The following is a 26379-nucleotide window of genomic DNA, read 5'->3' as shown; positions in this document are numbered from 1 at the left end:
ATATTAAAATTAATTCAAAAGAAGTTAATTAGCAACAAAAACCGGTCACTAATTAAGAAAAAGGTTAGAATGAAAACCTGCAGCCACTGGGGCCCTCCAAGACCAGAGCTGGGGACCCCTGTTCTAGAGCACTTTAGCTTTTGATTTAGCCTCTTTCTTTAACTACTGCCTCACAACACTCTGCAGTAGATGTGTGAGGTAGAAAAAAAATGTAACGGAATTTGTGTGAAAAAATGCAGATATATTTGCCGTGTAAGTGAGTGCATCATATGGATTTTGTCCTGGAATGTTAGAAATCTCATAACAGAAAACCAAAACCTGCTTCTTAATTATAGGTGGCAAAAAGGTACTTTGTCTTTGAGAGGAATAGTCATGTCTGAGAGCCATTTGTCTTGCTTGTCATTATCTGGGCAATTTCTTTCAGTTCTTTTAATGGCCAAGATGTGATTGCTGTACAATTTAAAAGTGATGTACATTGAGCATATTATTCTTGATTACTAACGGAACATTTGGGTTTATAGGTACCACATTGTGGTACTACACTGTTGATCATTGTGTTATCCTTTGCTACCTCTTCAGTCTGTTGCTAAGGATCCAGAAAGTGCTGATGCTGTGGAGAACATCCTGTATTGTGCCAGTTCCAAAGAAGATGGGCACCTCTTCCCCTAATAACTTCAGACCTGTGATCATTGTGTCCCATATTATGAAGACATTTGAGTGGTTCCTGAACTTTAGTCCTTAACTAAAAGACCACTTGAAGCCCACAAGGCTTACTACCATCTGGATAAAGCTGGCAGCACTGTGAGGATTGTTTTTTGATTTCTCAGTAATCATGTAGCCATCCGTGTTAAAGGAAAGCTTAGAGATATGCTGGTGGATGAGTCAATGGTGTCCGGGACAATGGAGTATCTCCCCAACATATATGTAACTCTTCTTTTGGCCACTTCAATTTTTTGATCCAGAATTTCATTTGGTGGCCCGTTGTTTGTACTCCTTTTCTGGTGCGCCCCTATGAATCATCCAACATACTGACATCTCATTTTTCCTGGCATCTTCTTTCCATGTTCTTTATACCCTAATGGAATCTTTCACCTTGTTTTTCATTCACAGTGGCAAGATATTTGGGAACAAATTCCAACTTTGAATCCAAAAAGTAAATTTTAAGATCCATGCTGAACCCAATTCTCAAATTGTTCACAACTTCTTTATAACTTGGATTGTTATTGTTGCCTAAGAACATAGAAATGACATCCTTGAATGATACCCAAACCTCTTGTTCTAGGTTTTTCACTGCACCATTAAATTCTGCATCATAAATCAGATTTTTTATATCAAGAAGAGCAAAGACAAACCTGGAAAATTTCAGCACAAATGTATAGAACAGGCTTCATCTTTTGGTAGAGCTTCGACAAACTGCTTCATTAAACAAACTTTTTAGAAAGCAATGCTAGCAGCACTAAGCTAGGTCTGATGATGTTTCTGGCTCCAAGCTGTAGATTTTTTCCAGCTGACCATTCCTTCTGATACCAATGTCAATTCTTGGCCCTGCTGACCCACTCACAGAGAGAACCTGGGAATCTTGTACACAAGGGGCCTCATGTATAAACGGTGCGTACGCACAGAAATGTTGCGTACGAACGTTTCCACGCTCAAATCGCGATGTATAAAACCTAAACTTGGCGTAAAGCCACGCACATTTCTACGGTACCTCATACCCTGGCGTACGCAATTTCTCCGCTCGATTTTGCAGACTGGCGGTACCCAGCGTCAAAGCAGTGCTACTGTTCCTGTGTGGTCATCCTTTCTTTCTTAGACCCACATTCCTGACGCGGCTCTATAAATACACTGAAATTAACTGTATATTGTTTGTTAGTGTAATGCATTTGATTGTAATTAACCTGTAGCAATATAATGGTCCAGAGAATAGCCTTAGTATTCCAAATACCATAACTGCTTTAGTATTGTTACGCTCACTGCATCTTCTTCTTTCAGCTGCTCCCGTTAAGGGTTGCCACATATTCCATATTACTCTCGCTGCACCACTCGGAGTATTTATATCACTGTATCTGAGTGGGGAATCACAGCAGCAGCTGATCGGAAAGAGAATTATCGGTATACAGTTTCAAGCATACACTACCTCAGCCACAACGTGTCAAAGCCTAACCTGTACGGACCTCGCGTTTCAGAAAACAGTTTCATCCCAAGAACTCTAAACGCACTCAATCAGTCCATCAAGTGCTCCTTGTAGAACTGTTTACTTATAAGTACAATTACCTCACTGTAAACTTGCACTACAGTTATAATATTGCACAAGCTGCGCCACTTTATAAAGCGCGTATTTACATATGATGACGATATCATTTTTAAGATGAAATGCAGCAAAATATGTTGCTTATAGTATACAGATAAAACTTTAACTTCATTTAAATAATCTGTATTGTTAATAATTAAACATGTGAGGACACGGTGCTGCAGCGCTAGCTAGTTCACGGATTGCTCCTGCCTTGCGCTGTATTATTGCTGGTGCTGACGCAACACTGGAAGGATAGACTGATAGAATAATTAAACATGTACTACGAAGATATTTCAATGTTCCTTAAAAGTTTTGAAGAATCTGCGTTCTAAGCTTACAGATGGCTTAACGTCTATTACAGAGCTGATTGTGTGGCGATTGGGTATTTGGAGAAAGAAAAGTAAGGACAGAAATTGGAGGTTAGTACGTTTGAAAGAGACAGTACTTCTGTAATAAATTATTTCATCAAAGGTCGCACATGGCTCAGAAAGCCTCTTGCGTGAGATATGAACAATCACTGCGCCACCGTGTTCCCATGTTTAATAACATGCTTTCATTTCTGTCATCATGAAAATGATATCACGTGTACATCTCAGTATTTTAATTATTCAGAGAGCTGTAATATCACGAATGTAATGGATTCTGTGTCCTGTCAGAGAAAGAGAAAGAACAGAAGCACGTAGTGATTCACACACACAGAGCACATAGAAGATCAAACACAGAACAAAGTATTTAATGTGCTACTTGAGAAACTAGTAAAATAAACGATTTTAAGATGAAGTTTATGATGTTCTACTTTAATGACAAAATAAACTGTGATTAAAATGGAAATTTCGAGATTAAAGTTGACATTTCGTGCTTTTTTCCCCCACTGTGTGCCTATTTTTTTTCTCTGTACCCTAATAAGCTTTCATATGACACTCAGACGGTCCGCTGCGAGTCGCCTTTTCATGCTGAGTTTGATATGTGATTTCTTTTTTATTTCGGGCATTGTGAACTTGAGCTTTCGAGTTTCTCCGACACTATGTCACTCGATCAACTTTCTTTTGTTGATTATACCACTGTTTAAACCAACAAATAGTATGTTTTTCCTTTGCCTCCACTTGGTATTCGCTGAAATTCTTATATTTTCCCTCCATGCTTTTCCCATTGTCTTTTCACAGAAGGCTATTTATATCGATTTGCATGTTCAAAGAGGCATAATTCTGGGAGGAGTTGGGGCAGGACAGAGGGCGCGTGCACGTGCGTTACTTTTCATGCTGATCGGGATTTATGTAGTGGAAGAACGTGAAAGTTTGTGTACGCACAGATTCCTGCATCTGGATTTTTCTGTGCGTACGCTCATTCCCGCTTTTGTGCTTACGCCATGTTATAGTGTGAGTTCTACGCACGGCATTATACATGAGGCCCCTGGACTGCTGATCCAGGAAGATAAAGAGAACTTTTAGGTTTTCACATATGAACTAACGGAGCTCATTACAGTTAATACCTGTTTAAAAAAAAATTAGATTTTAATATTAGCAAATATTACATTTAAACAAATTATCATTAAAATAAATATTGATATTTAGTTATGTGCAAAAACAATAAAAAAAGATTATAACCAGCAGCTAAAAAAATGAAAAAGTTACCTAATGGAGAAAAATATATGAAAATCAGATGAATAATCAAAACAATTTTTTCAGTGTTTACCTGTATATTCATTTAGCTATAATTCCTAGACACATTTATGTGTGTCAAAACAACCTTGAAGCTCTGAGTATCACACACAGTGAGAAGTGACTTTTTGTGGGTACCACTTAGCGCAGCAGAACTGTGTACATCAACATCCAGAACTGCCTATGTGCCTAAAGAGTGAGATGCTCTTGCTGTTCAGGTCCGAGTCATAGAATGGCAGGTGAGGGCTATGAGAAAGTGTGCTTAATTGTGTGTGCCTTCAGGGAGTGGAGAGGGATTGTACAAAAATATATTGGCCTCATCTTCTAGTAGAGTTAATCCTGAACATTTTGAAACGTCAATCAAGCCCAGCAGCAAATCTAGTTTGGTATATTACAGAACTTTTAGAGGATATGTCATAAGTATTTATGGAAGTGATTTAGGACTTCTTTTTACAAGGTGACTTGCAACATCAGGATACTGTTTACAGAAATTGTTTTTACAGTCTGAGCAAAAAGAAGTGAGGTGACTTGGTCAGGATCACACAATGTCTCACACGAGGAAGTTGAATCAACAGCCTTAGAGTCTGAAGTACAATGTTTTAGCCCCCACACTACACTGCCCGACAATTTTGCTGTGAAATTGATGATGAGGAAGAGAAGAACATCACATATTACAGTAAGAAAGGAGATTTTAATAAGTAGTGACTTGAGAGAACTCAATATTAGAATTGTCACATGATTAGTATGGGATGTTTGTTATAGTCACTTGCAACAGCATGAATATTTACAATACAAAGTGTAACATGAACAGGTTAACAGAACATATTGAATAAGAAGGGAAATAAATGCAGGGCACATATACATCAGTATGTGTGAAGTGTGGCCGTCAGGTAATGAAGTATACTAACATCTATAATAATTGTCGGAAAACACAATTTGTTGCATAAATGTTATTGTCAGCGAAAATATTCCTCTGTGTGTAACCTGCAGATACTGGTTTATTTCAACCGGGTTTCGATGCAACTCTGGAAAATGTAGTCTACAACTGGCTATTAGTAAATATGGGGCCTGGCAAATAAACTCCAACGTTATTAATCGTTTGTCATTGTGGCTTGGTGATAGTCATACAATATGCTAAACGAATGGAGAATTGCCTACACTGTAATATAAAGGGAATATCTTGTTTTGAGTTGTCAGGGTTATTAAATTCCTGTAGTTTTTCCCGTCATAATGTTTCTTGTTGTCTGGCAGTTTGCCGCTGCTCTTCAGAAAGGTTGTGTGTATAATTTGTTTTTCATTCACTGTCTAGGTGCAAGACTTGCTGCTGGTGATCTTCGGATAATGTCGCTCTGTGGTTTGTCATACGTTGTCTTTGTTGTTCTAAGGCATCTTGGCTGTGCTGGTTGGTCTGGCGTGATGTAGATGTAGATTGGTGTATGTTGGCCGGTGAGACAGTTTCTGTTGGTCACAGCTAGGCTGTATGTGCCTTTTCATTTTATCAGGAGAATTATGTTCAAGTGAAGGAAAAAGGAGTTGTAAAATGGTAGTGTTTATAATGCAGTTTCGGTCAGTAACAAAGTATGCACCGAATAAATAGTCAAATACCACAGTCGATAATTAGTCACATTGAAGACTAGAGGATAAGCCTATGAGCAAAACTCTGCCAGGAACACAGATTCCTCGCTATTGTTGTGGAGGGATATAGTAGTTGTGGCAATCGTTGTTTATATCAAGGACGGATGGACATAAGCTAAATAATTATAAGGATTATTAATCTACAGTTTTATTGTGCCATGAAAATGTTACTGTCATTACACAACACCCACGATTGCCTGTAATTTAGTAGTTGCTTTCACATGGTGTGAGACTTGCCTGGACACCACCAGACGGACACTGCATCTTTATAAAACTCTCGTTTATTTTTTCTTCTTTCCAACACAACACAACTCAGTCCCGCACAACACTCCGTGCTTCTCTCCCCAATCACCTATACACCGGGCCTTTCCCTCACTGTTCGTGGGCCACCTGTCTTCTCTCTCCAGGAGCTTCATCCTGCTCCTGCTCCCGACTCCAGCTTTCTGATTGGAGGAAGGCGGCCCCTTTTATTCCTACCCGGATGAGCTCCAGTTGCTCTGCCTGACGTCACTTCCTGGTGTGGCGGAAGCATCAGGAGAGCACCCAGAAGTACTCCGGGTGACTCTGGAAGGATCAACGTCCATGGGTGTGGCAGAAGTAAATATGAGGTTCAGGGCACCCCCTGGCAGTGGATACGGGGCCCAATGGGCTTGAGCCTCCCTGCTCCCCTTCCGTGGGCCTCTTCTAATCCAGGGCGGTTGTCCCCTCGTGGCACGGAGGATGAATAAGCTACGACCCGGTCCTTCCAGGTGTCTCGGCTGGGTCTGACCCCCAGCCTCGTACGACAATGGTAACAATAAAATAGAGGAATTGCTTGATGTTCAATAACAAGTAAGTGATATAAATATCCTCTGACCTTTGGCAGTCCTTTTTTAACTTTTAATGAAGATGAACATATCCTCTAAAATAATTCTCACTATATTTTTTACAGAAGATCCTTAAATATGACTCTCTAGGTCAAATATTGTATAGGGTATATACATTTTAACCATCTGCATTGGACAAAGCTATGTGCTATTGTTTTCTTTTTGTGTTGTGAGACTGTTGAAACAGAATTCCCCACTATCTTCTGGATAATTGTTCCACACAAGTCTTATCCTGAAGCTTTCACTTTGCTCCCCATCAGTATGCCACCATGGGACTGAAAAATCTTCAAAGCATTTTTTTTCTATGAAGTTCTCTCTTACCATTGATTAACTTGCATTTTACAGGATCAGAAGAGGTCAGGGCATTTACTTACATTACTTACCAATTACAGATTGAGTGAGGTGTTGCCAATTTTAGATTGTGAAAGCCTACAGCATTTCATAGGACCTTAATGTAAATCTTGCTTTCTGAGTATTCAGTGAATCTTAGGGTTTTTACTTTAGAAAGCATGAAGTATGCCTTTGCCCTTGTCGCTCAAAAGTGCTTTGGGAGCTGAAATTATCCTATCCTCAAAGTACTAGGGTGTTGTACCATGTTAGCCATTATGAATGTAGTGAGAAGTCAAGCAAAATGACACCTTTTACTGGCTAACTAAAAAGATTATAATATGCAAGCTTTTGAGGCAACTCAGGCCCCTTCTTCAGGCAGGATCTTGCCTGAGTAGCCTTAAAAGCTTGCATATTGTAATCTTTGTAGTTAGCCAATAAAATGTGTCATTTTCCTATCCTAAAGAAAATATGAAAGGAAAAATACACATTTCAGTCTCCATATTGTACACTTTTCTGGAGTCCCTTATACCTGCAGCTCACATGTACATAGCATGCAGTATTCCATCCAGTCCACATACTACTCCTCATTTTCTTATATTTCATTTTAAAGACATACTGTACTTAACTAGGGTGTTTGCTATGCAAGCAAATTTTGTCTTGCAATATAATGTGCAGGTTTGTTTAATTGGCATCTCTAAATCAGCTATGCACATGACTGTGCCCTGTGGTTAATTGGGCCCTCATGCAGGACTGCTTCCTTAGTGGTGTGTGTTGATGAGTTCAGACAGTTTTACTGCAGAAAGGTGGTGGTATATAGATTTATCATGTCGGCAGTGAAATTCCTTAATAACTGACATAGACCTACTGACTAGTGCACCTGCACTGTTGAACACAGAAATTTACATCAGGCCATATTTTTTAATCTGTTTCTTGTTTAACTTTGTGGTGTTGTGCTTTGAGAGATTTTTAAAACCTTTACAAATTTTCTTAATCTACATTATGCAATGAGAAGTCAAGCAAAATAGCACCTTTTATTGGCTAACTGAACAGATTTACAATATGCAAGCTTTTGTTGCCTGAAGAAGGGGGCCTAAGCTGCCTCGAAAGCTTGCATAAAAGTATAATCTGTTCAGTTAGCCAATAAAAGGTGTCATTTTTGCTTGACTTCTCATTGTATCCATTATGGCTACCACGGTACAACACCCTTCACCTTAATCTGTCACTGAAGAGGATAGTATAGTAATCCATTTCTGAATGTTATTTTGCATTTATGATGTACATTTCTTTAGGAGCTGCACTGTCAGTTATGAGCCTTCTCCCAGGTGCAGCGGATGGGATCACTTTGAAATAAAAGGTGGTGGTGGTGATCATTTAGGAACACCCTTCATTTTGTGTGTTTTTACTTTTAATTTAATAGCAGTTCTATTGGAGGTATTGCTTAGAGGGCAGCCTTTACAATCATAGACCGCTGAGTCAGAAAGTTGAACCCACTGCAGATGTCTGGTCAGAGACAAGGAGACATGAAAAGTTGTTCAGAATAATTGGTTTATTTTGTATACTACCCTGTTAACACTATGCCAGCACTGGTGAAGGACTCCTTTCTTTCTGTATTTGCTTAAAACGTTATAGCAGGTATCTATGTGGGTTTCTTCTGGAAGACCACAAATGAACACGTATAAATCATCATGCACATCAATGAAATAGTACAAATTAATAGCGTTACATATGCAGTAAGTGACATCAGTAGATCAAGAGTGTACCTTACTATAATTAGTTGGAGGAAATTGCACTTTGTATATTTAAAATATCAGCACACGAATGTGGAACTTTACATTTAGTGAAAAGTCAGTTGTTAAAAGAAACCAGGTCAAAGGAGATATCATTAACCAAAGTCATGCTGCAAATAAATAATATTCCCTAGTTGCTCTTAAACAGTAGGCAGTTTGTCGCCACCTTGGCATCAACACACAAGCAGCCTTCAACATAACTGGTCTTCATACAACAAAATTCACCTTAAATATCCATTGCAATGCCAGTACCATCTCAGGACATGGTATCCTCTAATAACTTGAAGTGAAATCTCTTATTTAATTTTTACACTATCTTCAAAAGAAACAAAACCTTTAAAAACATTGGTTTCCTGCTCACCATATTGCGAGACAGTGTCACTTCAATACTGTCTAAATTCTTCCACTTAGATGTCCAGGAAATGTAGAGTAAAGAAGTAAAAAACATGAGCACGTCATTTTTTTTCTAATGAATTGGAAAGCTAACCTTTTTAATAGTAGTAGAAGTAATAGCAGTATTATGGGTAGATGGATCTGCTCAGTTTTGATCTATTCATCTAACATATTAGATGACCTTATAATAATAATTCTTTACACTTCTATAGCGCTTTTGTCACTACTCAAAGCGCTCTCCACACAGGGAGGACCCGGGAAGCGAACCCACAATCTCCTTACTGCAAAGCAGCAGCACTACCACTGCGACCTTCTGAACGCACTTATAAAAATACACTGTCATGAAGGTTGCAGCCCATCCAAGCAGCTTTGGATACAGACGCATGGCACTGCACAGTCATTCACCCAGTTTAACACGTCCAATAAAACTAACTCCTCTACCTTTGAGATGTGAGAGAAAATCCAGCGAAAACTCCCACAGGTATGGAGAGAACTGCATGCAGTGTTTCGGTCACCTAAATATTGTCAAGCCATTAGATAGATAGATAGATAGATAGATACTTTATTAATCCCAATGGGAAATTCACATTCTTCAGCAGCAGCATACTGATACAATAAATAATATTAAATTAAAGAATGATAATAATACAGGTGAAAAAAAACAGACAATAACTTTGTATAATGTTAAATGTTAACGTTTACCCCCCCTGGTGGAATTAAAGAGTCGCATAGTTTGGGGGAGGAACGATCTCCTCAGTCTGTCAGTGGAGCAGGACAGTGACAGCAGTCTGTCGCTGAAGCTGCTCTTCTGTCTGGAGATGACATTATTTAGTGGATGCAGTGGATTCTCCATAATTGATAGGAGCCTGCTGAGCGCCCTTCGCTCTGCCACAGATGTTAAACTGTCCAGCTCCATGCCAACAATAGAGCCTGCCTTCCTCACCAGTTTGTCCAGGCGTGAGGCGTCTTTCCTCTTAATGCTGCCTCCCCAGCACACCACTGCGTAGAAGAGGGCGCTCGCCACAACTGTTTGATAGAACATCTGCAGCATCTTATTGCAGATGTTGAAGGAAGCCAGCCTTCTAAGGAAGTATAACCGGCTTTGTGCTTTCTTGCACAGCGCATCAGTATTGGCAGTCCAGTCTAATTTATCATCCAGCTGCACTCCCAGATATTTATAGGTCTGCACCATCTGCACACAGTCACCTTTGATGATCACTGGGTCTATGAGGGGTCTGGGCCTCCTAAAATCCACCACCAGCTCCTTGGTTTTGCTGGTGTTCAGGTGTAGGTGATTTGAGTCGGACCATTTAACAAAGTCATTGATTAGGTCCCTATACTCCTCCTCCAGCCCATTCCTGATACAGCCCACGATAGCAGTGTCATCAGCGAACTTTTGCACATGGCAGGACTCCGAGTTGTATTGGAAGTCCGATGTATATAGGCTTTAGACCGAAGTGGTGAGCAAGCATCATTGGCAAATAAACCTTGACTAAGTGATTATGATTGCATATTTCAACACCGTTATCTTTAAAAATGTATCAAAGTGTTTTGTAGAAACTATATGCAAGACATCAAGTTACCTGCCAGTCTGCACTCTGATTAGTAGGACTGGCAAAGCTAGCGATAATGCAGAGAAAAAAAATGCACTTAGTTAGACTAAGTAATAAATAAAAGCATTACTCTTATTGCAGTCATATTTGACTCTAGAATGTAATCCGTCATGATTGGTGATAAAATTCTGGTTGCTGTGTTTTTTTTTTTTTTTTTTCTTTGCACCTTTTACATGTCATAGTTTATATTCTCAACATAGAGAATAAATATCATTAGGTACGTTATCTATTTTGTAATGTGAGGAAACAGCAACATCATCTGTGTCAGTAATGTTTAATCAGTGAAAATGTAAAATGATTTTTGTTCTGTCGGCATTTAAAAGGTCCTTCAGAAATAATGCACGCAAGAGTAAAACAGGCTCTTGACATCCTTTCAGCGTTCTTCTTTAATCGGCTTTTCATACATTTAAACTGAAGTCTGAAAAACCTTTAGTGCTTACATGCATTCTTTAGCTCATCAAAGATGTCGGAACTGATAATCCACAAGTTGAAAATACAAACGAATGAATTTATTGATCTTTTGATAAGATCTCAGTACACCCAATTACTGGTATCATTCATACATGTCTAACACAAAAAATCTGGTCCTTATTAAACTTATTTACACTTTAAAACAGCATTCTAAATTAAGAACAGAGGTTGCCCTTGCAGACAGATGGTAAAGTGATCAGAATACTAATCACTCTGTTTGATGCCTCTGTTTGAAGTATCGTGTGACCCCCCCCCTACCCCCACCCCTTTTTTTTTTTTTTTTTGGTAAACTTGTGAATGTCATTCACTTGTGGTCCCCTTGTCGGCCCTGGAAAATGCTAAAGTTATTATATTGTTGAAGGAATGTGAATGGCTGAATAGATTGCACCAAGTTAAATACTGAATATTGAACATCTAGTACATTTCTAAATTGCAAATACTTTATATAAAGTACAGAAAAACCGCTTAAGTCTTTTTTCCCATTTTAATTTAGCCTTTGGCTTTTGTAAATGAAATGCATTCATTTTAAGCATAGCAGTAAAAAGTTAAGTGGAGTTACATTTTACTGCAAAAACAAATAAGTTAGAAGAGCACCTACGGTATCTTCTTTCCCTTCCATGTCATAGATATGTCTGGTACCACGGATGGTTTACATTTATTTCAATGAGATTCAAATACTGTATTTCATTTGATGCAGACTTAATGTGCACTTTTTGAATGTATTCTGTAAAAAATAATATATTGCATATTGTAGTTTTCAGACACTTTTTTTCTTTGAGTTCCTTTTTTATGAGTTTATCACTGGATTATGTTTAGTTCCAAATATTCAGCATGTGTCAGTTATTTCTTTGTTCTGTTTTTCGCCCAGTAAAACTCTGTTTTGCATTTGTAGAATACAGTAAAGGTACTTTACTAGTATGTTACGTGTTCCCCACTTGGACTGTCTTATAATAATATATCCCACATTCATTTGTGCTCATTTAAGAATGTGCTTAAATGCACTACATTCTACCCATTTTTCTTTTTTTAATTTGAATTGCTTGAATTTTTTGTGTTACTGTGGAACATATTATTGTCTATTTAAATAGCCATCTGTTTTCTAGAAAGGCTTTTGCCATTACAGGAGAGCCCATTCTCTCGGCACTCGTTGAAATCCTTGACCCAAACATGAACAGATGCGTCCATCAAATAACAAACTTGCATAGTCAAAATTCAGTTGATTAGTATTTTTTTTTTCTCTAACATGCTGCGGGAAAACGGATTGAACAGGCAAAAGACCAAGAGCACATGTGAATTCTACATACACAGACCTTCCCAGTTTATTCATTGGAATCTGTGATCCATGACTAATCATTGTGCTATTATGCCTTTCTTGTCCATTTCAAAAGCAAAAAAATTATGAAACATACATTACTGCGAATATTACTTAAGAGCTGCTGTCCCCAAGGTTTGTTTTCTATCATGTGCTCTATGCTTCTGAAGTAACTTCCATCTCTCAGCTACCAAAACATGCACCAACTATGTGATTGCATATGCAATTAGGCCTGCTATGAGTAAGTGTGCACTGTCTTGATTCCTGCTTTGTTCCCACAACTGTCATGATAGGCTCTGACTCCAGTGCCCAAATATTGGATATAAAGAGGGTGAAAAAAACTGAGTGATTAGAAACGGTTTAGTAAATCAATTACTTGCATTCATCCATCCATACAGTTTCCTAACCTCCTTATCCCCAGGGAGCCTGTCCCAGCAGTCATTGGGTGCCAGGCATGAACAACAACTGTGATGTACAGAGGGCCTACCTATCACAGGGCAAACACACATGGTACACATACACCAGGATCAATTTAGAAATGCCAGTTCACCTAACCAGCATGTCTTTGGACTGTGGGAGGACACCAGAGTTCCTGAAGGAGATACAAATGGACACGGAGAACATGCAACTCTACACAGGAACCATATGGTGTGTGAACCCTAATCTCTGTGTTACAATGAAATAGCATTCCTACTGTCCCACCATGCTACCTGGATTACTTGCAGTCTATGGAAATATCTAACAGTGCACTGCCAATCCTGTCTGCTGAAATAATTTGTAGTACATTTGGTTTTTACTGCTTAATTAAAAACATAGCATTGTAGAAGCAATAAAAGCATGGCAGATTTTTAACATTATCATCTAGTCACTCTTAGTATGGAACTGTCAGTAACACCTATTTTTTTTTTTTTTTTAATAGAGAACCTTTCTTGATGTGTTTATTCATTGATATTTATTGGTAGTTGATCTTTATTTCAGTATGAGAATTGAATTGTATAATTTTGGAAGTCTGTGTCAACACAGGCTTTATAATTATCAAACAGGTTGTGTTTAGCTTGTTTTTAAATTATTACTCTCTACTTTTTTGATGGCCATCACACTTGTGATTAAAAAAGTGAGGAGTGTAGAGCCAATGCCTCTTTGATCCTGGGAGCAACTCTTTAAAAACACTCGTCTTTATAGACCAGAGTTAGGCAGGTAGAGTAACTGTGAGGGTGCCTTATCATTTATTAGTAGGAGGTGGGGGTGAAAGCTGTTTAAGAATAGCAGTGATTGAAATAATTTCTAAGATTTTACTGTTTTAAGTATTCACGTCCTGTTCAGTGTTGGCTCCTGCCTTTGAACCCAGTGCTATCAAGGTAGGCTTCTGCATTCCCATGACCCTAAACTGGATTAATTAAATTCCAGTAATGGATGGATCGATTGAGTATACTCTGTGCTATGTACAGTATACCCCATGATGTTTTGCCTTGCACCTGTTATTGCAGGGATAGTTCGGTCCACCCACCCCCACAGGTTCAGTCCTACCTTTATTAAGTATTAAGTGGATTAACAGAAATTAATGAATTGAATTTTGAAGTTTTAAAAGTCTAATATATAACAAGAGCAATGTGTGCACATGAAGAATTATGTTTTTCTGCTCCAATTATAGGACCAAAAGGTCTTGTATATACAGTGGAACCTCGGTTCACGACCATAATTCGTTCCAAACCTCTGGTCGTAAACCGAATTGGTCGTGAACCGAAGCAATTTCCCCCATAGGATTGTATGTAAATACAATTAATCCGTTCCAGACCGTACGAACTGTATGTTTTTTAAAATATTTTTAAGCACAAATATAGTTAATTACACCATAGAATGCACAGTGTAATAGTAAACTAATGTAAAAACATTGAATAACACTGACAAACACCCAGGCTCCCTGCTCTGCTGCAAGTACAGGATTGCTCTCAGCTGCATGCACGCTATCTCTCTCTAGCACGTGAGCCTGCCTGCTCCCTCTCTCTCATTCTCATTCTCTCTCCAGCACGCGAGCGTGCCTTCTCTCTCTCTCTCACGTGAGCCTGCCTGCTCTCTCTCTCTCTCTCTCTCTCTCTCTCTCTCTCTCATTCTCTCTCTCTCTCTCTCTGTCTCTCATCAGCACACGAGCCTGCCTGCTCTCTCTCTCTGTCTCTCATCAGCACACAAGCCTGCCTGCTCCCTCTCTCTCTCTCTCTTACATTGCAGCAGTTAAGCAGTTCATGTCTGACCGAGAACAATGCAACACGTGCGGAAATCATCAGTGCGCACAAACCGAAAGGTAAACTGGCTTGTTCGTATACCGAGTGTGTGGTCGTGAACCAAGGCAAAAGTTTGGCAAACTTTTTGGTCGTAAACCGAGTTGTACGTGTACTGAGGCATTCGTGAACCGAGGTTCCACTGTATGTAGTTAAGAACTTCTTTGCAAAAAATTGGTATCGCTGATATCTACCGTATATACTCGCGTTGAAGTTCTCCCGCAGATAAGTCGGGACTTGATTTTTAAAGTATAATTTCTGGTATTTTATAATGTCGGTCATGTAAGTCGAATGAAGAAAACTCATGCCATTGGTCCAAGAGATTATGATATGCTAACGCCCGCCTGAGAGAGTAAACATGGAGCACACTGCCTTTTTTTTTTTTCTATGTATTGAGCCTACGTGACCACACGGTAATACCCGAACTATTCTGAAGCGATGTTTGCCCTGTTCTGTTTTTTGTATATCACACCCTCATACACCTTTATCGTAAGAGCATCCCTTATCTACGATGGAGCGTTCGATCAGAAGAAAATATGAAGCTGGTTTTAAATTAAAAGTCGTTGAAGTGGCGAAAGAAATTGGTAACTGCGCTGCTGCAGCAAAATTCGATGTGTCTGAGAAACTGGTGCAAGATTGAAGGAAGCAAGAAGATGTAAAAAAAAAAAAATAAATAAATAAAATTTAAGTGTCTCATTTTGAACAGGTGTATAAGTCTGGGACTGATTTTATGATCGATTTTTCATGTTTTAAGACCCGACTTATACGCAAGTATATACAGTAAATATTTAACCCTGGCCTTTTATTTAGGATCGTAGAGCCTCTTTTTGTGATAGTTAAGGCATGTAACATTACATTTTGCTGTTACGTTTCTTTTAGAGTTTCAATCCAAGCAGAATTATGAAGTTTCAGAAAATGGGTTGCCACTTTAATAATAAATAAAATAAATTAAATAAATAAATAAAAACCCTACCAGTGTTTTTCTTTTTTAGAGGGCTCAACAAGAAGAAATGGATAAAATAGAAAAGCACATCAAATCTTCAAAAGAAAAAGAGAGCGCAAAACCATTGGATAAACCAGAACAGTGAGTGATGAAAATTTTATTAAACTGTTGCTTTTAACTTATTTGTTCTTTTACTTACACAGGTTTTAGTTTTGACTTGTAAGGTAATATTGCACATGTAACATGCACCTAAAGCCTGGTTACTTAGTGGTACTGTTTGTTTTAAGCGTTTTATCTGATCTTGTCATATACAACCTGACTGTTGCCCTTTCTACATCAGTATGCATTGTGTCCTACCAGGTGTTCTCCTCTTCCATTTGTGTCCACTGTTTAGTGGCCATGCAAATAAAAAAAATAATCAAATGCTATGAAATGAGTCGGCCAAAACTCCAATAAAAAAAGTAATTCAATATAAACTAAGTTTGTAAAATATGTAATATAGAGTGAAGGGTGAACATCGCGAGTTTAGCAAAATCATGTAAGTGTTCAGGAACTTTGCTGAACTTGGCAGAAAAGAATTGAATTCAATGAGGAAGGAGGAACTGAACTAGTTTTAGGTGGATTATTATGATGCAACAATCTTAAGTGTCCCTGAGGTGTAGGGAAGTATCTGCCAACTAAGTTGACTGATTATTGTGACCTGAGCTGTGAGGCAGCAGTGCTAACCGCTGTGCCACCATGCCTCAAACAACAAAAGCTGCAGACAGAACAGTAATTAAAATAGTTACAAACAAAATACAACAAATAGCTCCAAACTAACAATAGATGAAAAAAAAAACCATGTATCTCATCATGCTCACACGCTTCAATCTTTGGGGACTGATTGCTCTTCCGCGCAGTGACTCCAAGGGACTGGCTCATTACATTTTTGTTTTTTTCAAAATTTCATCTCCATGCATGTTCAGTTAGCCACACAGTGCAGTGGTGATTCAAAACAAATCTTAAATGAGCCCTCTCCATCCCAGCGTTAGAAAGAATTTGAAATAATAATAATAATCATGGAAGAAAAAAGTACAAAGCATTTATGCAAATAGATCAGAAACAAGAAGAGGTGTCAGCTGCATGGAGATGCGACTCCAAAAAGTGGAACGAGCCAGTCTCATGCTGTTGCTGTATGGCATCACCAGTCTGTGCCCCAAAGAGTGGAACTCTGTGAGCGCACTCATGGGTTCTAATCTTCAGGGCAGAGACAGAAGTGACGCAGTGGCTGTCACTACCTGATACGCTATAGATAGTGAGAACCATAACATGCTTAATTCAGCATTGAAGGCACAATATAAAATTAATCTATGCAGAACAACAAAGTATTTTATTAATAATCTCATTATTGTCAACTAATGTACCCCTCAAATGAAAATACTGCAAGGTTTTTTTGTAAATGCATGTGGGGTGCAAATCCAGCTGGAATAATGAATGAGTAGTGACGTGTGTATATTGAAAAAAATATTTACACATGTATGAAACAGATCAGGCAGCATCACAAAGTGTGAGATTGAGTATGCTTACATTATGCAGGAGTGAAAGCTGTGAAAATGCATGATTGGGTAATACGACATCCCCATCTAACACAGCTGCTATAGCTGTGATGTCATGCTGGCCTTGTGAAGCATCATGGGGTGCTGGGAAAAAGTTTGCCTATAAGTCAGGCACACAGCAGATTTTGAGGAAATGATTTGGTGAATAAGCAAATTCTCTGTGAAAAGCACTTTCATGTTTGCCTATCAATCTGTGTATGTATTTATATATGTATATACAATATATGTATTTATACATACATTATCAGAGTCATAAAAATATTATTAAAGTTTAAATCATTGATTATCAATAGTTAAATTTAATATTGTTTGCTTAGTAAAACAAATTGATTCTCTTTGCTCTCAAAGTACTAAAACGTGTACTGATTGTAATCCTTACGTTTTGGCTATAGCAGTTGCTTTCATACTACGGCAAGGTTATACTTAAAAAATACATTTGGTGTTTGTGAAGTCTGGATTTTTGTACCACATTAGTGCGAAGTTGTCAATTACCTCAGATACTTTATTTGAATTTGCTTTTAGCAATTTTTCCACTGGAGCCAAATGTAAATTCCTTGAGTAGGATGCCATGTTCCATTATAAAAAAAGTAACTTCAACTTTTTTTTTTTTTTTTTTTTTTTTAACATTTTATTGATTTTATTAATATCAGATAACCTTCCATACAAGCAAGTCAAGTTTAACAAGACTAGGTCCAAAACAAATCAATCTCCACCCGCTTTAAATTATTTCTAGTGGTGAATTCTGCTGAATTACTTGAATATATTAAATGTGCAACAGGTCTTCATTTTAACATGTAAGAAATATCAAATATTAGCATATTATATAGTTCTTGGTCATCAGAAACCAATGGTTATGTACACTCCATTAAAATCCTTTAAGCACTGGTGTTTATAATTACTGCAGATGGGTATCCAGTTTTAAATGAACCATAACAAATGTTCTTTTTTCTCCTTTTTAGGTTTCTTTATGAACTCGCACAAATACCAAATTTTTCTGCAAGAGTTTTTTGCATACTTTTTCAGTCAACATTTAATGAAAGCATTGCCTCAATTATGAGAAAACTTGACATTCTTCAGAAAGTCTGTTCAGTAAGTACAGAGTAGTAAGTTGTGGTCATTTCTGATTAACTTTAGAGATTTGTAGACTTTTTCCTTCAAGTATCAGCTATTTTATTTTCAGTTTTCAAAACCATACAAAAACAGCATATTTTTACTGATTTTTTTTTTTCTTCAAATATTTTTGCATGCATATAGCAAATTAAAATTATCCAAAAAAATGGTATGATGATGAATATTTCTATTCTTAATATGTTTGAGCAAATGTGGATGACAGTGTTTGGCAAAAGTCTTTTTTTTTTTTTAATAATATTTCAAATAAATATATGGGTAGTGTAGGACCTCGATAAATAACACTAAAGATAAAATATTTAGGTGACTTTTTTTTTTCTTTTTAATAATCTTGTCTTGGTGACCGCAGCAATTTATCTTCAATAAGAATTTTTGAAATCTTGGCTCATTGATGGATGTACAGTGCCCATAAAATGTATTAGGCCCTTTGGAAGTGTTTTACATGTTATTGTTATACAACACTGGATCACAGTGGAGACCCCAAATAAGGGAAAAGCAAAGTGAAAGTAGATTTAGGAAATCATTGAGACAAAAACTATTATTTTGTTAATGACGTACTACTGTATTTTATGATCAATACCGATGGCTGTCACAATCCATTGCCGGAATTCTATATGATCTGCACAGTCAGAAACTAACTTAAATAAGAGTATTGTGTTACAAGCGAGTACTCTGGTTAACACTAGAATCCCTGAAGCCTACGAAAAAAATCGTAATCCCAGGCCACCTAAAATTCCCTCTTTGTTTTGCCAATGTGTTAATCCGCACAAGCAGCCTGCTATCCCAAAAATGCAGCTGAAGTTCTCCCAGCTCAAGTCTGTTTATCTGTGTGTGAGGTGCCTGGAGCTTTATAGGGTAAATAATATATTGTTTATTGGAATACATGCATTTCATGTGTGTTCCATGTTTGCAATGATCTATATAAATGTAGGATGACAGGAAATGCGAGGCAAGAAATGTTGAACACATAACTACAACAGAAATTTTTTTCATGCTACAATAATGAAAAAATGCAGACATGGAATTTATAATGTGTGAAGACTGAAGTCCAAATATCAGATAAACACTTTCACAAAAATTATAACAAAACAAGTGCACCTTTATTCAAAAATATAACCGAAGATAAAAAAACATTCAATTTATATGTTGCTGCCAATATATAAATACTGCTGCCCAAATACCAATTGTATGGCTGATGTAGAGGTAAGAATAGCTGCCTTGGAATCAAGAGGGTGCAGGTTCGATTCTGGGTCTTCCCTGCATTTACCATTATGAGTAGTGAGCTGCTGTTATTATTACTATTATATAATAAAAACATACATTTTCTTTGTTTTTTGCAACATGTTTCACTGTAGCCATTTACACAACAAAATGCTCCTTTTTTTTTTTTTTTACAAATGAGAGAGAAATTGTAAAACGCAGAGCATTAATAGCAGTCAGATTTTCAAAGTTTTGGTGTGCCAGTGATTGCTGTATGTATTACTAATATTAGTATTTTTTTTAATCCCAAATTGCTTTTCTAAATAAACCTGAATGTGTTAGATGTCTCCTTAACCACACTTTGGAAAGATTTAAAAAGACTGCACATTCATATTCTATGCACATACTTGCACATCTACCTAGTCTTCATTAGCACGTCTTGTAAAACAAATGCTTTTTTCTTTTCTTTGTGTAGACCTTATACAGCAGTAATAGTGTCATGAAGATCCTTGGTCTGGTGCTAGCTTTTGGTAACTTTATGAATGGTGGAAACAGAACCCGAGGGCAAGCAGATGGTTTTGCTTTGGACATCCTCCCAAAACTCAAAGATGTAAAAAGTAGCGTAAGTACTATGGTCTAGAAAAACATTTATAGCTTCTTCCCTTAAAGCAGATTATAGTTCATTTTTCAAATGTATGATCATATCATGTAATCTATATGTTTGTGTGTAGTTATCTGTTATAAATGAAAGTGATAGAGCAGTTCTTAAAAATAACGTTGAAGTGAGCTTTTTTTCCCCTTTCCTTCTAGGATAACAGCAGAAGTCTCTCGTCATACATTGTATCATACTATCTGAGACATTTTGATGAGGTATGCATTGTTCATTACATTTTCACATTTAATTGTAAAGATTGGAGGTTCCTACTATTGTGCTTTGACAGAATTTCTTGAGTCAGTTGACCCTTATGGACTTCAAAAATGTGCTTCTTGTAGGATAACATGTTGAAGTCTCACCAAGTAATCTGGCATGTCTTTCAGCATAAACGTTCTGCAGTGTTTGAGTGGGGCCATTTTGTAACGTGAACTCATAGTAGCACTAAGCCTGAATCAATTAACACAATGTACTTCTGGAGCTTAAGGAGGCCTGCCTACATATCCCTATAGACTTCAAGTGCGTGCATTGGTTAAACAAGAAAAAGCCTGTTTTGATTTATATGATAACCTTGATTTGTCACTTGTAATGGTGATTAAAAGCAAGTACATTTCTAGACTAGAAATCTCTCCTCACGATTCTTAAATCTTGAGTGATTAGATGAGAAATTGGACTCCCTTTCTGCTGTGAGCTTTAACAGTGCCTCTTCATAACACATCTGATCAACTTTTAGCCAGTTTACTTTTGTCCTCATATTCTGCAGCAGATCATTTTTCAAACATTTTGAATAAAAGCATGGTAATTTTACAGTGAAGGAAAGCAAGGTAATAACACCCAAGTATGATATAAATATTTAGGAACAGAAAAAGAGCTTAACATAAACATATCCTCCTTGATCATGGACTTGGCGTGAGACTACATGCATTGCCTACAGAACTTGGAAGGTAACACTGATTACTTTAAATTGACTCAGCTATAAAATAATACACAGTACAAGTATTTCTTATATCATTTTTATTATCACTTCACTCGGTTTACACATTGTGCAGATATTTTTATTAGTGTCTGACAGTTTAAGTATTTAATCATATTCACGTTCCAGAAAATGTTTCTTTTGCCCACTATACCTACAACAGGTGTAAACAATAAATTGTTACTTTTCCCAACAAATTTAACAAACCTGTTGAAAAAAATAGCTTATTCTTTTCAAATGTTTTAGATTATATCTGCGTGCTTTTAGTCTGCATGATAGATTCCCACAGTTTATAATTGTTTGAATGTAATTTATAGAATTCACTTAAAAGAAAACACATTTATTATTTTTGAAAATGAACAAATACATCTATTGTAGCCATAAACAGATAATTGTGTGAACAGTTTACTATATTTGTATATGGCTGAGCAGTCACCTAAATTGGGTAAAGCACATTTAAGAATATTCTTGTTTATTATTATTATTGTTTTCATGTAATATTTGTTTTCAAAGTGGAGTTAGCTTTACACTCATTAGAAACTGGGACTCATTTTGGGTTAAATGTTAGCGTATAAGGATTTCCGTTATTTTTTTTTCACAGGTTTGGTACTTTATATAAATGATCTGTTTAGTCACTTTGTATTTTGATATTAGGTAAAGATTTTTTTTTTTTAATTTTTCAGACTGCAGTTAAAGAAGCCCTAGAATATGCAATTTTGCCTTCCACCTTTGCAGTGTTCTTGTCAGATTCATTTTCCTGCCAGTAATGGCAGAATAATCTAACCCAACATTTACTACAATACTTATTCAGAGCATGATAGCTCTTTAAAGATTATCACTTGTAAATATCTGTTAATTTTATTCACAGATCTTTTAGTCTTAAACTCAGTTTTTGCCCAAGTCAGAACTAAAACTTGCATGTTTACTGAATACTTTTGTAAAGGATTTCTACATCCCTGTTTGCCTTTATTGATTTTCAGATTTGCCGTTCCCACCTTGTTTTTGTGCTTAGATTGTCAGCTCATGTAGAAATTGATTCCTGACTTGAAAAACTGGTATTGAATTCCTTTAACTTCATAAAGGATTTTCTCAACTTTGGGGGGGTGGGGGGGGTGATCCGTTCTACTATTTAAGAAAATTCGCAATTATTACATATTTATTTATTTGATAATATTTTAGGCATTTCACCATTAGTATATTTATCACTGACCTATAATGTTGCTTGTTAGATTCTTAATAAACCAAAAACTTATGATTGACCTACAACTTTGATTTTTATACTCTTAGTAAATGCCCTAATATTTTTTGAAACCGAGTACAACAGTACATTTGTGTCAAGTTACTGTATGTCGTCTTGTGTGTATGTAAGAATGAATGATCACATGAAGTAGTTAAAAAGTGTTATGGTTTTTGAAAGCTAATTGGCTAACTAGAGTGGTATATGCTTTGGCCATAGGATGCTGGGCGAGACAGCTGCATCTTTCCACTTCCAGAACCTCAGGACCTTTTCCAGGTTTCTCAGATGAAATTTGAAGATTTTCAAAAAGATCTGCGCAAACTACGGAAAGACCTTCAAGGTAACAGGGCTGCCTCCTTTGATCTCGTGTGGTGTCGAGCTACACATCACAGCTACAAGAACTCGTAATGTGAAGTGACATTTTCTCATGGTGTACATATGACGGACTTAATTACTTGCTTAGTAAAATAGCTTCAGACAATCTGCCTCCTATGTTGAAAGCAAAAGCATTTAATCTTTGAGGGAGGGTGCCAGCATTTAATCATGTTTTAAAACCATTGCCTGCTATTAACAAATAAAATAAGCTTAGTTTCTGTTTTCTGTTAGAGTTTGCTGTTGCTGCCAAATTTCACTGCTCCATCTTAAACCTTTGCAGCTTCTTTGTACATAAATAGGATAAGACAGCCATGCTGTGTGTGTCAGCTGCAAAAACAAATGGGTCACGCAACAAATATTACTTTGTGGCTTTCAAATGACATTCCAGGTATTACTTTAGAGAGTTTATGAATTTTATGATTTCATATAGAGTGTAGCTTCCATACATTTACAGAGAAGCTACACTTTGCATTCTTGGGCACAGTGTATTTATTTATTTATTTGCATGATGCAGTAGAATGTTTTACAGTTAAACATCTGAGTCTGTCTTTTCTCCACTGTTTTAACCGTTGGTAATCGACAGTAAAGGTGGAAGTGGTATAGGTGTTTTCCCGTCTCTCTGCTCATTGATGGCATATTGTCTTGGGAGAAAACCAAAGTACTCTGCCATTACATCAACAAAATAAATCATCTGGGGGCAGGTGACAGATTTTCAAATGGTTATGTGTAAGTAGCTAGTAATGAATATATGAGTGGGATGGGCCAGAATAATGATAATAATAATAATAATTTATATAAAGTAAGTGAATGTTCTTACACTGACTGCAATTACATTTCTCAGGTTTTACTGAAATCAGTTTTACTTATAATTGAGCCAAATGGCACTTTCATACTTTTTCCATGAATTTCTTCCCTGTTCAAAACTGGTATTCTTTTGCTCAAAATTAGTTTTATTTATTTATTGCTTTTTGAATTTATGTAATGGCTTACCTTTCATACTGCTCTTACAGTATATTTATCAATGTGTTTTGTGAGGTGCTTTAAAATACACTTGCCGTCTTATGAATCCATGTTAATGCTTACCACTGTCTTTGCTGACACCCCAAGCTGTTTTGGTATGAATACATTTATATGTTGTAAAAAGGGGTAATATGATATGCCTATATTTTTTTCTAAGTGGATTGGAGCGGCATCAGCTGTTCTGTAAATGATGTTACAGTCCACGGTGATGAGGTGGGAGCGGAGTCTAAAAACAAAACTCTCAGTTTATTGATCGATCTACAGCCCTGTCCTCGCCTATGGCCCTGAGATCATATGTTCAAGCAGCAGAAATGAGATTTCTTTGCAAAGTGACTGGGCTGACACTCCATAACAAGGTGAGAAGGTCTGCGATTCAGGAGAGTCTCAGAGTAGAGTTGCTGAAGAGGAGCCAGTTGGGGTGGCTTTACAATGGTGTAAAGATGTCTCCCCAGAGCAGTTCTCCCTAACGCTACTCCAGGCACAACCAACTGGGAAGACCCAGGACTTGCTGGAGGGGTTATATCTCTCATCTGGCTCAGGAATGCCTGGGAATTCCCCAGAAAGAGCTGGAATCTTTACTGTAGTTGGGGAAAGGCAAGTCTGGGCTGACCTGCTTGGCCTGCAGCCATTGTGACCGTCATCAGTTAAAGAGGTTTCAGAAAATTAGATGTCTTTAAAGTAATCTTTCTGGACATGGACATATTTAAACTTCAAAATTCATGTTACATACTATAAGTAAAGCATGATCCACTGCTTCTCCTAATTGCAGTAGTCCTTATCAATTGAACACCAGCATGAATTTCTTAGAAATGCAGTTTGAAGTATAAACAGTAATAAAATGAGTTTATGCCTTCTATGAGGTGGTAGTTATGTGTAAGTAAAAACCTCTCTGGTTGCTTTCTAGATGTCTACTTGTAATTTTGTACCTTTAAGTTTCAGTGTAAAAGATGTTGCTTCTTCTCATCTTCTAAGCGTTTGGAAGACTTCTTAAAAAAAGATGAAATTGCATGATTAACAATTTTTTTTTTTTTTTAACATTCTTAAGGCATATTTTGTAACTCTAACAATGTGTAAGTGTAGTAAATTAGAGATTTATTGCACTACTAGGGGGCTCAACCCCTGCTCGCTTCGCTCGCCAACCCCCATGGCCTTTGCTACATGCCAGCCACTTCGCGTCTCTGCCGCTTGCGTTATGAAGAGGGGAGCAGAATGCACCCCAACAAGACGTGGTTGCTCCTCCGAAACCCCTCTTAAATGGTGATACAATGGGAAATATCCATCCATCCATTATCCAACCCGCTATATCCTAACTACAGGGTCACGGGTCTGCTGGAGCCAATCCCAGCCAGCACAGGGCGCAAGGCAGGAAACAAACCCCGGGGCAGGGCGCCAGCCCACCGCAACAGTGGGAAACACATTTTTTTTTTTAAATCTTTGCTCGATCAGCTGCTGGCTTGCTGCTGCTGCTGTGCCGCATGATCTGCATCTTGTGTGGCACTTTTAACATTTAAAACGGACATGGGCGTGGTTAAATCTGTTGGCACAAAGTCTCGTCTCGCAGGACGCGAGTTCTTGATATTTTAGTTTATTATTTAAAAATGGAATAAGAATCTGAAAATCTAGCAACATTACATTAAAGTTCGATAATTTCTGACAAGAATGATACCAAATATATATATGTAGGTTTTAAAATAAGCCCAACTTAAAGTGTGACAAAAAAGTCACATAAAATTGTTGCACAAAATCGTTGCACTTTTAGGCTTAGGATTTTATATATAGAGAGTAGATCGGTGATGTTTGAACAGAATTTAGAATTTCAGCGAGAAAATGCAAACTAACAATCCATTCACTAGATATTAAAATGATTTACAGGTATAAACACAGACACTGCTGGTGTTATAAGTATATTATTTTTCCATATACATTTGAAATTAGATCTACTGTGCTTTACACAATGCATTATGACCTTTACTGCACATCTGGTTCATATTAAACTTACTTTTGCTTCCTCCTCAAACTCTTTTGTGATATTTATTATACAAAAAAAGCAAGCGTCAATGGAAAGGGAGTGTGGGTCAGTGCAAATCAGTTCTACTTAGGGTCGCTTAAGTTGTAGTAAATAAGACAGGCCATCAACTTGGGTGACGTTCAAAATATAATGCCATGTGAACTCCATTTTGAGATTATTTTGGATTGCACGAGGTAAGTTTTTTTTTTTTTTTCTTTCCCCCAATCTGACAATGATTTAAAGTTTATAATTCATACTTTTGGTAAATAAAACAGAACCAAACATGAATTTCATCAATGTACTCTGGCCTAGAAATTCCGCTAATTCTCTGTTTAGTTAATTGTTGGTCTGTGTACATTTTGGTATTTGAAATTTCGTTTCAGAAAATATCATTTAAAAAAGAAAAACAGACACTTATTTGATTTTCAACTTAAAAGGGAAAAATGAAAAACGCAAAACAATTATTTTTTTACTTTTTGTTCTTTCGCACATCAGAAAAGAAAAATGCAAGAAATGAGAATGAGAAAACACCCTTTATTTATTTTGCAGTAAGTAACAACAATAACGTAGCAATTCTTGTATGAACATCAATGAAGCAAAGTTTGCAACGCTTG

General features: G+C 37.1%; 1 protein-coding gene across 1 annotated transcript in view; it reads left to right on the top strand.

The window, feature by feature from the left end:
• Positions 1 to 26379, top strand: part of fmn2b (formin 2b) — a 293106-nt gene that overhangs the window by 157347 nt on the left and 109380 nt on the right. Inside the window, exons 9-13 of the mRNA XM_028820569.2 lie at positions 15627 to 15718; positions 18132 to 18261; positions 19976 to 20122; positions 20311 to 20370; positions 22582 to 22702. Coding sequence (XP_028676402.1) covers positions 15627 to 15718; positions 18132 to 18261; positions 19976 to 20122; positions 20311 to 20370; positions 22582 to 22702 — 550 coding nt within the window. The remainder of the gene's footprint in view (positions 1 to 15626; positions 15719 to 18131; positions 18262 to 19975; positions 20123 to 20310; positions 20371 to 22581; positions 22703 to 26379) is intronic.

Source organism: Erpetoichthys calabaricus, chromosome 15, assembly GCF_900747795.2.
Source record: "Erpetoichthys calabaricus chromosome 15, fErpCal1.3, whole genome shotgun sequence".
In the NCBI taxonomy this organism is placed as follows: domain Eukaryota; kingdom Metazoa; phylum Chordata; class Cladistia; order Polypteriformes; family Polypteridae; genus Erpetoichthys; species Erpetoichthys calabaricus.
The sequence above is the reverse complement of the archived record's forward strand: the minus strand, read 5'-3'. Positions and strand labels throughout refer to the sequence as shown.